General features: G+C 44.7%; 1 protein-coding gene across 1 annotated transcript; it reads left to right on the forward strand.

Moving 5' to 3' along the window:
• Positions 1-2,743: 2,743 nt before the first annotated feature.
• FAM98B (family with sequence similarity 98 member B) lies at positions 2,744-13,800 on the forward strand. Its single transcript, XM_081171586.1, has 8 exons — positions 2,744-2,875; positions 7,394-7,542; positions 8,589-8,723; positions 9,880-10,064; positions 11,057-11,137; positions 11,363-11,479; positions 12,104-12,271; positions 12,996-13,800. Exons 1-8 carry the CDS (start codon positions 2,811-2,813, stop codon positions 13,296-13,298), a joined length of 1,203 nt encoding a protein of 400 aa, XP_081027712.1. The 5' UTR covers positions 2,744-2,810; the 3' UTR covers positions 13,299-13,800.
• The last annotated feature ends 608 nt before the right edge of the window (positions 13,801-14,408 follow it).

Genomic DNA, 14,408 nt, shown 5'->3' on the forward strand with positions numbered 1-14,408 from the left:
TCCTTGTCTTTCTCAGTGCAGCAAGTGTCTTGTTTTGTGTGTGGCATTATCAAAAAGGCTATTTTAGCTAACACCTTTCATTTCAAGTGACGCTATTAGGGAATCAACGCAAAGTATAGATTTGGATCTCATAGTAAATCCTATGAGCCATCCTTTTCAAGGGTTCCTTGTGAACTCTTATTCTTTAAAAACTCTGGGCATTTAAAGAGAATTCCATTTAGAGAAAAATCTTTCAAATGTGACTTTTAAAAGGGTAGGCATGAAATAGAACATCATTAAGAATACCTTAATGTAACTCAATTAAATCTTTGTTGGTTAGTTGTTATTTTTAAAATCTAACCACTAGCTTAAATTCTCTGGTCACCAACATTTAAGAAGAGATCTTCTCTTTTTAGTTCATCTGTTTTTCTAACAATAAACCACCATGTGCTTTCAAAACTATCACCATCTTTTATATTTTGAAATTTATTCAATTGTTTTTAAAACTGAATAGGGCAACTGAGGGGTGCAATGCTATTCCTGGAAGCAAGCCTCATGGAAATCAATGGGATTTACTTTTGAGTAAACATGCAAAGAATAGCAAAATTGTTTTTCAAGTACTCATTCTCTTCTCTTTGCTGCTAACACTGTGATGCCCTCCAGTGGCTGATAATTTTCTGCTCAGTCCTGTACAGAGAATTATTTAAACAGAAATAAATCATGGAAAGACTTCAGTGATTTGCCCGTGGTGAGTTCAGCCCATATGTGATCTGGATAGTTGTTCAGATTGCATAACCAGTCATTTTATCAGCTTTCCCCCAAAATATAATAAAAGTATTAATCATCTCAGGCTTATTACTAAGATGTATAATACCATAAAGACAAGGAGAAACAAAACACCTATTTGACCTGTTCTTTTATAGAGTGGAAAGAGAGTTGTTCAGACCTGCATTCCAAGAGGTGTGAAGCTTAATCAGAGATCAAATACAAAACATGCCACTGCGATGATACCTACTCATCAGTCTTTTGACAAGACAGTTTCCTGTGACAGCTTAATCTGCAACATAATCTAACAACAAATTAAATGTACCCTGCAGAACTAATATACTCCAACCTATCTTTATAACCTGAAAGCTTTGATATTTTTAAAAATAGCCTTGGGGTTGTGAAGAGTTAGCATGTTCCTTCATGCTAATTAAAATGATGTTTAAGTATAGGAAACTCAATCAGGGATTTACCACATTCAAAGAGAAGGAAAGCACTATATTCTTCAGAACTTCTATGGCTCATGCCTAAACATAGTTGTGGTCTGATGGAAGTCTCTCATACAAACACAGTCACCAACAGACAATAGCTTTCAGAGAGACAATATTGTATTTCATGGGTGAGGAACCTTTTTCTGCAAAAGGGAGTCACAATTCTGGGGTCTGCATCACACTGTTGACTCATGTTCAGCTCATGGATCATTTCCACAAGTACTACTAGTAGGTGTCCCCCATCTTATATTTGTGCAGCTGGGTCTTCCTGCCTAAGTGTAGAAACTTTGGCCTGTTCCTCTTTAGCTACAGAAATTCATTTGATTAGTTTTGGCCCAGTTCGTTATTGCCCCTTTAGACAGAAAATGAATCAGGTTCTAGGCTTTTGCCTCTCTCCCCTTGCTATTCAAGTATATTATCCATTTTTAAAGAGAGCTTTCTTTAAGCAAACATTCATATTCACATATCCACCTCCACTGGTGTTCACGTAACCACACTTAAGAACATTTGTTTAACCTTTCCCAAAGAGGCTTGTGTTGAATGGGGAAAACGGAAGATTTTAGGCTGCAGTTCTGTGCCTATTTATCTGAAAGTGTTATTCTTATTTCTGTTTTTAATTGAATTTATATACTGCCCTATACTCGCAGGTCTCAGAGTGGTTCACAGAATAAAACTGAAATATAAAACCACAAAATACATAATCAAAATAAAAACAACCCAATAACACCTCCCCCCCCCAAAAAAAAAACCCAGCATATTTTAAAGGGCACAGGATGTCAATCAAATCAACCAAAGGCCTGGTTAAAAAGGAACATTTTTATGTCCTTTCTTTGAACTCAATGGGACCGTCTTCAGAGTAGACGTGTGTCGCATCGGGACAACAGGCAAATGTTAGGCATTGACAGGGCCAGATTTAGGTTTGATGAGGCCCTCAGATACTGGAGGTAATGGGGCCCTTTATAGGTTCAGCTGTCCTTTGTCAACAACAAATCGTCACTCTTTTTTGTGTTGAAGATATGCTATATGGTAATTTATGGACCTAATAGGTATCTAAAGTCATTTGCCACTGTTGCTGTATGTAGGCTTTATTTTATTTGTTTTCTATCTTATATTTTGAAAATGTACACCTAGTGGTTTTTTCCCCTTTAATTTTTTTTGGGGCCCCCAAGAGAGTAGGGCCCTAAACTATAGCTTGTTTAGCTTATACGTAAATCCGGCACTGGTGGGGAAATAAAAGACTGAAGCGAGCAGGCTTTGCAGGAAAGTTTGCACGCTCTAGTTGAGAAGCTGAGCTGACTCCGCCTAATCTAAGGCGGCTCTCTGAACAGATTTCGTACTGCTGCTGCTGCTGCTGATTATGCGGAATATCGTGCACACCCGAATGTGCACGACTCTTCTTTCCTCCCTTTTCCAAATTCCTAGCAACGGTGCCGATTTATCGGGATTAATCTGTAAGGTCGCTTGAACTGCAAGGTGGAACCAAATGGCTGGGCGGCGGGAGGGTAGCCGGGCCCATCTGAGCGGCGGGCCGGATGGCGGGCGTTCCCGGGGGCGGGGCCGAGGCTGCTGCGGGCAATGAAGGCACCGGCGCAGGATCTGAAAATGGAGTGCGACATCCTGGACGCGCTGGAGGCTCTGGGGTGAGCGGGGCGAAGGCGACGCGGCGGAGCTCGGGGCGAGGAGCTGGGGTACCGCTGCAGAGAGGTGGTTCGGGAAGGCCGGCTGGAGAGGAGGGCCGCTCGGGGATGCGCATGCAACCCGGTTCAAATCAAGGCACCCCTTTTTCAATGCAGTAGTAGCACCCCTTTTAAAATACTCGCCGCCAGTGCCTTCGCTGCCTCTGAAATCCCGGGGTTCCCCTTGGCCTCCCCTTTGACCCACGTGTGCGTGGGAGAATTGTTCGTGGAGCCCGGGGTGGACCAAGCGCGGTATTTGCGCGCGCGTGACACGCTTCCAAAAATCTCTGCTGCTCTGATTCTGCTGATCAAAGACTGGGAGAGAAATCAAACTGTTTGTTGTGAATACAGGTTTAAAAAAGAAACAAAGACCTTCGGGTATCGGGCGGTATATAAATAATAATAATAATAATAATAATAATAATAATAATAATAATATTCAAGTATTAAGGGATAATAAGAGTAGGTAGACGTTTGTTCCTCAACTTCCGAGCGTCATCTAACAGGCACAGTCTTGATTTCTCACTGAGTACCAACTGCTGAGTCCTCTCGGTTGCAGCAATATTTATCGCTTCCAAATGTGTGCTAATTTGATTAGTTGAATAGGAGTGCTCCCGCTTTGACCAAAGAACTTTGGTAATACATGCAAAATACATGCATTTTTTTTTTTTAAAAAAAAGAATAGCTGGAAGTTAGGTTGGTAGAACACCATAGTAGTCTTGCAATAATTGAAAGTAAGAATTAGTGGGTACAAATGATTATATACTGATGTCCCACTGGCAGCCCAATCCTCCTAACGTGATCACAAGGAAAAAAGGCCTGTGGTTTCAGTGTCACAGCTTCCAAGTAAGGTTGCTTAGTTACTGCAGCCTTAAACTTATTTAACTGCACTGGCTTGCGCTTTCTTGATGGGGAAGAAAATGTACATAATGAGATGGAAGAACCCCCAGGTTTTATAGTTTGCCATGTATGCTACCATATTCCAGGGACTTGTTATCTTCTTCATGGCCCATGTGTGTTGTCCCTGAATGAGACATTGGCATGTGGCAAAACTAGACTCAAAACGAGATTTCATCCAACAAGCATTGGAGAAGTGTGTAAAAAAAAAAAGGCACAATCCATTGAGGCTAGGATTATAGGCAGGGTGTAGTTCAAATGTTGCAACTGTAAACTCTTATCATGTGCTTGTATTTCACAGATGGGAGTTTTAAATGAATTTTTGTATTTCATTCTTAGTTACCGTATTTTTCGCACCATAAGACGCACCGGCCCATAAGACGCACCTAGATTTGGGGGGGGGGGGAAATAAAGGGGAAAAAATTTATTTCCCCCCCCAGGTGCGCTGCGCTACACCAGGAGCTTGGGGCGTGCGGAGCTCAGCGCGCCCCAAGCTTCTGCGTGCGCGCAAGCAGTCCGCTAGTCTTGGGAGAGCCGCGGGGCTCTCCCAGGGCTAGCGGATCGCTGCGCTATACCAGGAGCTTGGGGCGTGCTGAGCTCAGCGCGCCCCAAGCTTCTAGGTGCGCGCAAGCAGTCCGCTGCCGCCCCAAGCCTCGCGCACCCGGCAGGAGGTCCCACCGGGTGCGCGAGGCTTGGGGCGGCAGCGGACTGCTTGCGCGCACCTAGAAGCAGCACGCCCCAAGCTTCTAGGTGCGCGCAAGCAGTCCGCTGCCGCCCCAAGCCTCCCGCACCCGGCAGGAGGTCCCACCGGGTGCGCGAGGCTTGGGGCGGCAGCGGACTGCTTGCCCGCACCTAGAAGCAGCGCGCCCCAAGCTTCTAGGTGCGCGCAAGCAGTCCGCTGCTGCCCCAAGCCTCGCGCACCCGGCAGGAGGTCCCACCGGGTGCGCGAGGCTTGGGGCGGCAGCGGACTGCTTGCGCGCACCTAGAAGCAGCGCGCCCCAAGCTTCTAGGTGCGCGCAAGCAGTCCGCTGCCGCCCCAAGCCTCGCGCACCCGGCAGGAGGTCCCTGCGGGTGCGCGAGGCTTGGGGCGGCAGCGGACTGCTTGCCCGCACCTAGAAGCAGCGCGCCCCAAGCTTCTAGGTGCGCGCAAGCAGTCCGCTGCCGCCCCAAGCCTCGCGCACCCGGCAGGAGGTCCCTGCGGGTGCGCGAGGCTTGGGGCGGCAGCGGACTGCTTGCCCGCACCTAGAAGCTTGGGGCGTGCTGAGCTCAGCGCGCCCCAAGCTTCTAGGTGCGCGCAAGCAGTCCGCTAGCCTTGGGAGAGCCGCGGGGCTCTCCCAGGGCTAGCGGATCGCTGCGCTACACCAGGAGCTTGGGGCGTGCTGAGCTCAGCGCGCCCCAAGCTTCTGCGTGCGCGCAAGCAGTCCGCTAGTCTTGGGAGAGCCGCGGGGCTCTCCCAGGGCTAGCGGATCGCTGCGCTACACCAGGAGCTTGGGGCGTGCTGAGCTCAGCGCGCCCCAAGCTTCTGCGTGCGCGCAAGCAGTCCGCTAGTCTTGGGAGAGCCGCGGGGCTCTCCCAGGGCTAGCGGATCGCTGCGCTACACCAGGAGCTTGGGGCGTGCTGAGCTCAGCGCGCCCCAAGCTTCTAGGTGCGCGCAAGCAGTCCGCTGCCGCCCCAAGCCTCGCGCACCCGGTGGGACCTCCTGCCGGGTGCGCGAGGCTTGCAGACACTCGCCCGAAGCAGGGGGAGCCCTCCCGAGGGCTCCCCGTGCTTCGGGCGACATGCTGCCGCCCCAAGCCTCGCGCACCCGGTGGGACCTCCTGCCGGGTGCGCGAGGCTTGCAGACACTCCCCGCACGCGCTCTTCCGGCTGGGGAGGTGACGCGCGGCTGTAGAGGCTCCTGCCATAGCCGCACGTCACCTCTCCAGCCGGGAGAGGGTCGCGGGGGGCTGCTTTAGCCCCGTGCGCGTGCTCTCCCGGCTGGAGAGGTGACACGGGGCTGTAGAGGTTCCTGCCATAGCCGCGTGTCACCTCTCCAGTCGGGAGAGGGTCGCGGGGCTATGGCGTCTTCGCTCCATAGGACGCACACACATTTCCCCTTCATTTTTGAAGGGGGAAAAGTGCGTCCTATAGAGCGAAAAATACGGTACATAAAATGTTGTTTTCTTTTTATTGATTTCACACACAGCAGCAGCACAATACTGCATGCATAACTGTGTGTGTTGGCTTGTACAGTGGTACCTCTGGTTGCGAACTTAATTCGTACCGGAGGTCCATTCTTAACCTGAGGTACCACTTTAGCTAATGGGGCCTCTCGCCACCGCCATGCCGCCAGCGCACGATTTCTGTTCTCATCCTGAGGTAAAGTTCTCAACCCAAGGTACTACTTCCGGATTAGCAGAGTCTGTAACCCAAAGCGTTTGTAACCCGAGGGTGTTTGTAACCCGAGGTACCACTGTACTGTACTCAGTTGCTTCTGTATGGAGTAGCAGGTGAATCAGAAGTTCACATGTATCCAGTAATGTTATAGGTGCTTGTTACAGTTCAGGCTTTTATGAACATCCTGGAAATTTCATAGCAAAAGCCCATCTGGTCCTGTATCCTGTTTTTACAGCGGCCAACCAGATGGAAAGCCCACAAGCTCCCCAATTTTGCTCTCCAGCAACAACTAGTCAAATGCATATTGCCTTTGATATTTGAAGTACTACATAGTCTGTATGATGCATGTAGAATAACCTAGGTGTATGCCTTGGAATGCAAGGTGTGAAGTTACGCTTGGCATTTGATACAGTTATTGGCAACACGTTGAAACATTGCTGACCATTCTTTAAAAATGTTAGCACCAAAACTGCCATGGGATTTCCATCCATTTGCAGTAACAAATTTACAAACTTGTAGTTGGCTTTAAAAAAAAATGCCCCTGATTAATCAGGCAGAAGATTTTGATTTTTTTAATTATTTGAATACAGTGTGCATATAAATGCATGTTAAAAGAGGCATTCTCATTTCTCACACACAGGAGGAATGGTTCTTCTAAGATGAAAACATTCTTCCGAAATAGTTTTATCCCATATGTGAATTTATTTGATAGATTAAAACTCATATAATCAACATTTGGTTGCAGCCTTAATAAATAATAAAAATAATGGTTTAATTCATTTCTGTGGAGTCAAGAGATGGAAGGAACAAATGACATAATGGCAAGAAGTAAAGTTGTTCCCTACCCCCCAGCCAAAAAACCCCCAACCAATTCTTTTGTTACTACAAAAAATAATGTTGAGAGGCGTAATTTTACATTAGGCACTCCTCTGCATATTGTACAGATTTGTTGTCGCTAAAACAAATCCATATTGAAGTTCTGTTTGCCTTAAACATTTTAAAAATGGGTAAACAAAAAGAGTTATTTTTGATTCACAACCACTTTAATTGCACACACTGAACTATCCAACAATAATACACTCTTACTTTTCAATAAAGGAATATCTGTGAATGACTGAATAAATTCCACAGTGAAACATTTTTTCTACTTTTAAATTTTAATTCCTGTACTTAGGTCATATGTTTTGTGTTCTGTATTTTGCTCCCCAGGTACAAAGGCCCTCTTTTGGATGAAGATGCCCTTAATAAAGCAGCTGAGAGTGGTCTGGCTTCACAAGACTTCTGCGATCTTTGTGTTTGGTTAAGTTCCCAAATACAGCCGTTGTGTGACTTGGAAGAAAGCATCTCCTCAACAGCTGGTAATTTGACATGATTTTAATCTGTTGGAATCTTGTTTGTGTGTTTGTCATAGCTTTCCATTTTGTAATTTATCTATAAACATCTCATGAAGGTTTCACTTTGGAAATAAATTTGTTGTGGAGATAATTGAAGTGATTTTTGACATTCTGCTGTGGTATTAGCACAATTAATGAAGAAAAGTAGTGATGTTTCTACAGTCTTTCTAACCTGTAGATCTGTTATCGAAGGGGAGAAATTGTGTTTGTTTTGTCACCTGATTGAACAAAGTTGAACTGATCATGTACTCAAAAAAATTAAGAGGATTCTTTTATATTGGTGAACATGACCCTAAAACCTTCATTGCTTGAACCGAAACTCAAACACAAGCACTTTAAAACAGGAAAGGTACCTGACTTCGCCCTACAAAGGCAGACAAAAAGAGACCCTAGCCTTTTTCAGGTGTAATGAATGGAATGCAGAAAAGGTATCACATGTGAGTTGAGGCAGTAGAGAGAAACATATTAGCTACACACATACACAGTGTCGATTTCAGTTGCCTTCTGGCTTGTGAAACTGCAGAGCTGGGAGCCTCTTGTATGCAGCCAGGAGCAGTGAGGAAAGAAGCGCCTTATATTTGGGTATCTTTTCTTGTTTTCCTTTCCCCCCTCCAATTTTAAAGGTGTGGCTTATTTTCAGGTGCGGTTTATATTCAGGCCAATACGGTAATGGGTTTATACTTGTTGTTCTTTGCTGCTGCAAAATACAAAATACCCTGCACAAAAATAAATTCAAGTTGTGTTTCTCTGCCATTCATTCTGTCTTTTTGTTGGACTGACTTAATTCTGGAGGATATGATATTAGTTCAGAGCATCACATTATTCTGATTTTTAAAATTAGTTTTTTTCAGCAAAATGTTACCTAAAAATCTTAAGAGCAATTTGTATGATATTTTTTTCTGAATTAGTTCACCTGGTTCCCAACTATTTTTTTAAGCACCAGAGCTGGAACCTGATACGAGGGTTTTTTAAGTGTATGACACTTTCTTCCCCTATATGTTCTGTTAAAGGTGGTGAAGACGTTGAAAGTTTACAGCTTGAGATGAGTGGCTTTTTAAAAGAGCTGGCTTGTCCATATTCAACACTTGTGTCTGGAGAAATTAAAGAGCGGTTAAAAAAGAAAGAAGATTGTCTTAAAGTCCTATGTAAGTTACCAGAGTCTTTCTGTTTGCAGTTTTACAGGTGACTGTTTTGTTTCACGCAGCATTCTGGAGACAGAAAAGGCCCACTTTTTCTGGCCTTATACAGCCTACATCCAGTCTTATGCATCGCAGTAGCCGCATGGCAGCCGAGAATAATATTTGAAACCCGGGTACAATAGTTTACAACTGAACAAAAAAAGGTCCACTTTATGCTGCCATATATCTGCCTGTCAGGAAGTCACAGGGCTGGTTTCCACTGCTGACTTCTACCCCATTACATTTCTGCATTTATAACTGGGCAGAGAATGGTTTGTGTGACCTGGGCTCTGTTTGAAATCAGGCAAACATTATTTCTAGACCAGATGCTCCTTTCAAGAGTGCAGCCTGGTTCTTGCTAATCTTTCTCCAAGTAGTTGCGACAGGATTGGTCAGTATGAACCAACCAACAGATTATTTCCTCTAAGGGGGAAAAGGGGGCTCTCTCTAGATGTGGATTTCCTAACACGTCATTAAATTATTGACTGATAATCTGAAAAGGAAGTTTATATCAAAATATATTTCAGATGCATTTTTCATCGTTCATTTTTACTTAAAACATTATTATGTGCAACAGTTGTAGCAAGGGTGTGGAACCCAGGAACCAAATTCAGTTCTTCAGCCCTCTGCTTGTTCCCTGGGACTCTTCCCAGGCAACTCCCCCTCTCCCCAAGCCCCGCCCCTCACTGTCCCTGCCCTCAAGTGCTTTTGCTGGCCTAAATGTGTCATTGGATTGAAACAATGCCTCTTGCTTGCCTGGATAGAAATGGGAGGAAGGGGAGATCTCTGACTTTTGCATGGCAGTGCAGCAAGCAGCATTCCAAAGGCAGGCTCCACCCATCTGTGGCTCCACCCACTTTTGCCTCTGGTCCTGCCAGCCATTGGCATGTGGCCCCTGCAAGGTTGCTCACTGCCTGGTCTCTGTAGCCCTTGGGCTGAAAATGTTGTAACACTGACATGGCTTTTAAATTCTTTTCCATTTTTTCTTCGCATCTTGTTTAATTTTCATATTTACATCCCCACCCAGTTCTGACCACTGATCATTAATCTTACTGGTTTGCTTGTTGAGACATATGCACAGATCCTTCTCTAGCTTTTACGTATCTTCCCCCCCCCCCTCCAGTATTTTTAAGCACAGAACTTCAGGCTTTGCAGATACTGAAATTGAAAGAACGTAAAAGTTCTCATTTGACGAAGAATAATGACATCCACCAAGAAATCCAAATGATCTGCGATGTCCTGGGTCTACCAAAGTCATCACCTTCATCTTCTGATATTCCGGTCTTATTAAGCAATATAGAGTCAAAGGTACAGTGTGTATTTTCTACATTGGAGTGCCATTGGTATTAGTTTTGTACACCTGCACAGCCCCAGTCCCCTGTAAACAACAACCACCAAGGAGTTGAAAGGGCATTCTCAGGGTGACAGGCAGATAGGATACCTGTTTAGGAGCTTTTTTTCTGTGGGAACTCACTAGAACTCCGTTCTAACACCTCTTGGGTGAGTTCTGGCACCTCTCAGGTGGTCATTGCCATTCTAAAACATAGAGGGAGGCACTCATGGTGAGTTCTGACACCCCTTTTTCTAGAAGAATGGCACAGCTAGTAGTTGCTCTGAAATGCCCTATGTTTTTGTTCAACTGGAAGGAATTATGGCATCAGGGGAAGCCTGCATAGTTGTTGCCCATAGAGCCCCACCTTGGGTGAAAGATTCCTGCATTGCAGGGAGTTGGACTACATGATCATCATGGTCCCTTCCAACTCTACAGTTCTGTGATTCTAGGATTCCCCACCCTCAGGTGTGTGTGATAGCAATGGAGCCTGCATTGGTAAGGACAGCCATACAACCCCTTTCCTCATTAGATGTCCCTTCATGTGTGAAGAAATCTGCACAGGAACCCAGAAAGAGGTCTAGATGACTGTAGTAGCTCTTATGTGTGGTAGCTGTTTTGCCTGCCCTTTGACCCTCTCCACGCTGCTGTCCCCTTGCTTACTCTGGCTGCAGCACCTAGCATCTTCTCACAACAGCAGCTGAAGAAGAAAGGTAGTGTTTCACTCCTAAGTGAACCAGCCAGGGAACACGGCATTCTTCCATACTTGGGCACAGGCAGGAGGAGTCAGTCATGTGGTGAGGGGGAAGAAGCATCTGGCCTGCCTGTGTGAATCATCTCATAAGATGACATTGAGAGAAAGGATCCAATTGTCTTTGTGGAAATTTTATTGTACTTTTAGTGTCACTGTGTGATTCATGGATTCATGTAATTGGTTTTATATAAATATATGTATCTTTTACTTTTTCAGGTTAAGGACATTTTATCAAAAATTCCAAACACTTATGTGGGCAAATCTCTGCTTAAAACTCCTTTGAATTCAGATCAAATGGTAAAAATTAAGTTTTTTCACTTTTATATTCAATAGCATACAAAAAGTGATTGCGGCTTTTTGCTTTTCTGTCTTTATTTGGATCAAAAGTGAATGCATTCTTCTATGATTTTTGACATAAAAGAAGACATTTGTAGCATCTGCAGTTGAAAAGTGTTGTGACTATTTAAAGTATTTTCTGTATTTTAGACTGCTATTGAACTGTTTTGTGCTCCAATGCCATAGGGAAGGTTGGAAAAAATAAACGAGATTCTTCTCAGTGAATATGAATGCCGTCGTCGTATGTTAATGAAGCGCTTAGACGTAACTGTACAGTCCTTTGGTTGGTCCGATAGAGCAAAGGTAAACATGTTTTATCCTCAACTTCCTGGTAGCTGTCTCCTGTGGTTCCATAAGCATTTAATTGATGATGCACAATTTGTTAATATAACAGTTTTATATTGTAAATACTAGAGAGAATCCCAGTTACTGGTTTCTCTCTACATTCAGGGGCATAGTGGGGTGTGTTTTTTTAAAGGGATTGTATTATATATTTTTCCATCATAAATACCAGTTCAAAGGTATACATATAGCCAAGAATTATGTGTGCAACTGCAGTTTCTTTGAAATTCCTTCTGCATAAGTGCTGGCAGCTGAAGAGACAAGCTGCTGCTTAAACTGAAAACTGGCTTGCAACTTTGGCAGCGGGAGCTATGAAGCAAAAACACCACCACCTTAAAATAAAGCTCTGAATGCATGCATGATTCATTCTACCTCCTAACTGCAACCTTCCTCATCTATAGCATTACTCAAATAGCGACAAACGTTGCTAAGGCGTTCGGCCAGCTGTTCCTCTTGTTGCAAGGACCTTATGTGATACTAGACTGCAAAAAGGAACACATGGCATATTGGACATAACTTAAAGTGCTCCCCGCTTTTGTTTTAATATTTCTGCAACTCTGCAATATGTCTACATTTATTTTTAAGGTGAAAACAGATGATATTGCAAGGATTTATCAACCCAAACGTTATGGACTCTCTCCTAAATCAACTATTTCATTAGCCCATCTTCTAGCAGCTCGTGAAGACTTGTCGAAGATCATAAGAACAAGCAGCGGATCATCACGAGAAAAGACCATTTGCTCAATCAACAAGGTATGATTTCCCCCTCATGCAAGATGATGATGATGATGATGATGATAATAATAATAATAATAATAATTAATTTATTATTTGTACCCTGCTCATCTGGCTGGGTTTCCCCAGCCACTCTGGGCGGCTTCCATAGAAACCAAAAATACACTAAAATATCACACATTAAAAACTTCCCTGAACAGGGCTGCTTTAAGATGTCTTCTGAATGTCAGGTAGTTATTTATCGCTTTGACATCTGATGGGAGGGCGTTCCACAGGGCGGGCGCCACTACCGAGAGGCCCTCTGCCTGGTTCCCTGTAGCTTTGCTTCTCACAATGAGGGAGCTGCCAGAAGGCCCTCGGCGCTGGACCTCAGCGTCCGGGTAGAATGATGGGGGTGGAGCCGCTCCTTCAAGAAAGCTTTAGGAGCTTTCTTGAGCTGACCCAAACATTCATAATATGCCAGTGCTTGTAAACATGTCTAATGTGTGAAGTCCTTAATAATTGAATGTCTTCCTGGTAATCTAATGAGGTTGGTAACTGTGCACTGAGGAATCTGAATTCCTCTGGCTTTATTATTATTATTATTGGATTATTTATTAAATTTGTATACCCCCCCTATACCTTTAGATCTCAGGGCGGTGATAGGAGAGCATCCCCTGGAAGCCCCATGTGCTCAGTGATGGGGAAAATATGGAATAGAAATGTACTAAAATAAAATTTTATAAGTTTGCTTCCATTGCAGGTCTTGATGGGAAGAGTACCAGATCGTGGAGGCAGACCAACAGAAATTGACCCACCACCACCTGAAATGCCCCCTTGGCAGAAGAGACAAGATGGTGGTGGTAGAGGTGGAAGAGGAGGAGGTCGAGGAGGAGGGGGTGGCTGGGGGGGAGGGGGTGGTGGTAGAGGAGGAGGAGGAGGGGGTGGAGGTTGGAGAGGAGGAGGAGGGGGTTTTCAAGGGAGGGGAGGAGGCTACGGTGGGAGAGGTGGGTATGGCGAGTCATATGGTGGAAGGGGAGGGGGAGGAGGCTACAGGAGATACTGATACCACTAAATGTTAACTGACACAAACTGTTCATTGGGAGTCTGGGATAAATTGTAGCTGACTTTGCAGCATGATGTTTCAATTATGTTGGTCATGCTTTTTTGAAAATTACAATATTTGGTTCCCTATAAATCACTTTGCACACGATAGCTTTCCTCCACATGCGACTTCCTTTTATGAGCTTGCGTGTACGTGTGTGCATTTGTCAGACGTGATGATCTCTATGTGGTCTAAAACCATGGTTAGCAGGGAGTTCCTGTAAGGTGAATATGCAGCGTCTGTGAGAGACTGTGAGCCCAGAGAACATGCAAGGTTTTCTGTATAGAAGTGATATCTATGTAGAAAATGTTCCATGTGCGCAATGGCCTTAAATGTTTCAAGTGTAAAATAGCGGTTAAAGAAGCGGTTGGGGTTTTTGACTCTGAGATCTGAATTTTTATGTGATATGACAAGCTTCTGAAACATGAGCATTAACAAAATAAAACAGAATATAAAATTAAAATTGATTTTCTCAAACGTGGGAAGCATTGTATATTAGATTTGGCCTCCAATTTCTTCAAAACATTATGAAAAATGTAGAAATGTAATGTTATCTGATTCAAAATTAAAACTCCAGGAGGTTTCCATGAAAATGCTGGGGGGATGCGAGTCTGTATATTGTTATTTTTTGCAGTGACGATAATTGGAGGTCTGCATTTTTTGGTTGGCCTTGCTAGCCAGGCCAAAAATTGTGATTGCCAGGCTATTTCTGCTTGCCAGCTGGCTGGCTGTCAGCAAGCAAACACCTTCTCCCAACAGCAAAAAAAGATTGCTCCTTTCCTGTAGGAAACACAGGAGGAAAGTATTCCAGCTTCACCTGATGCATGGCCAAGTCTCTCTGCTGAGTAGCTGCTGAAGGTGTCTTCAGCTCCTCACTTCTCTTTCCTGTGAGAAAGAAAGGGGGATAGTGCAAGCTTCTGCTGATGCACAGAGACCCACCACTGAGCAGCGGCTGCAGGTAGCTCCCCCCCCCCCGTCTTCTCTTCTGTCCAAGAGGTGGGGCCTCCTGCTCCAAACTTTCCTCCTAACCTTGTAGCCAAGGAGGAGTCGGGGGAGCACAGCAAAACTGCT

The sequence above is a fragment of the Podarcis bocagei genome (assembly GCF_964188305.1).
Source record: "Podarcis bocagei genome assembly, chromosome: 1".
Classification (NCBI taxonomy): Eukaryota; Metazoa; Chordata; class Lepidosauria; order Squamata; family Lacertidae; genus Podarcis; species Podarcis bocagei.

Coding starts and splice junctions, on each gene's coding strand:
- FAM98B (XM_081171586.1), top strand. CDS start 2,811: ATGAAGGCACCGGCGCAGGATCTGAAAATGGAGTGCGACATCCTGGAC. Junction 8,724..9,879: donor AGATTGTCTTAAAGTCCTAT/GTAAGTTACCAG, acceptor CCCCCCCTCCAG/TATTTTTAAGCACAGAACTT. Junction 12,272..12,995: donor CCATTTGCTCAATCAACAAG/GTATGATTTCCC, acceptor CTTCCATTGCAG/GTCTTGATGGGAAGAGTACC.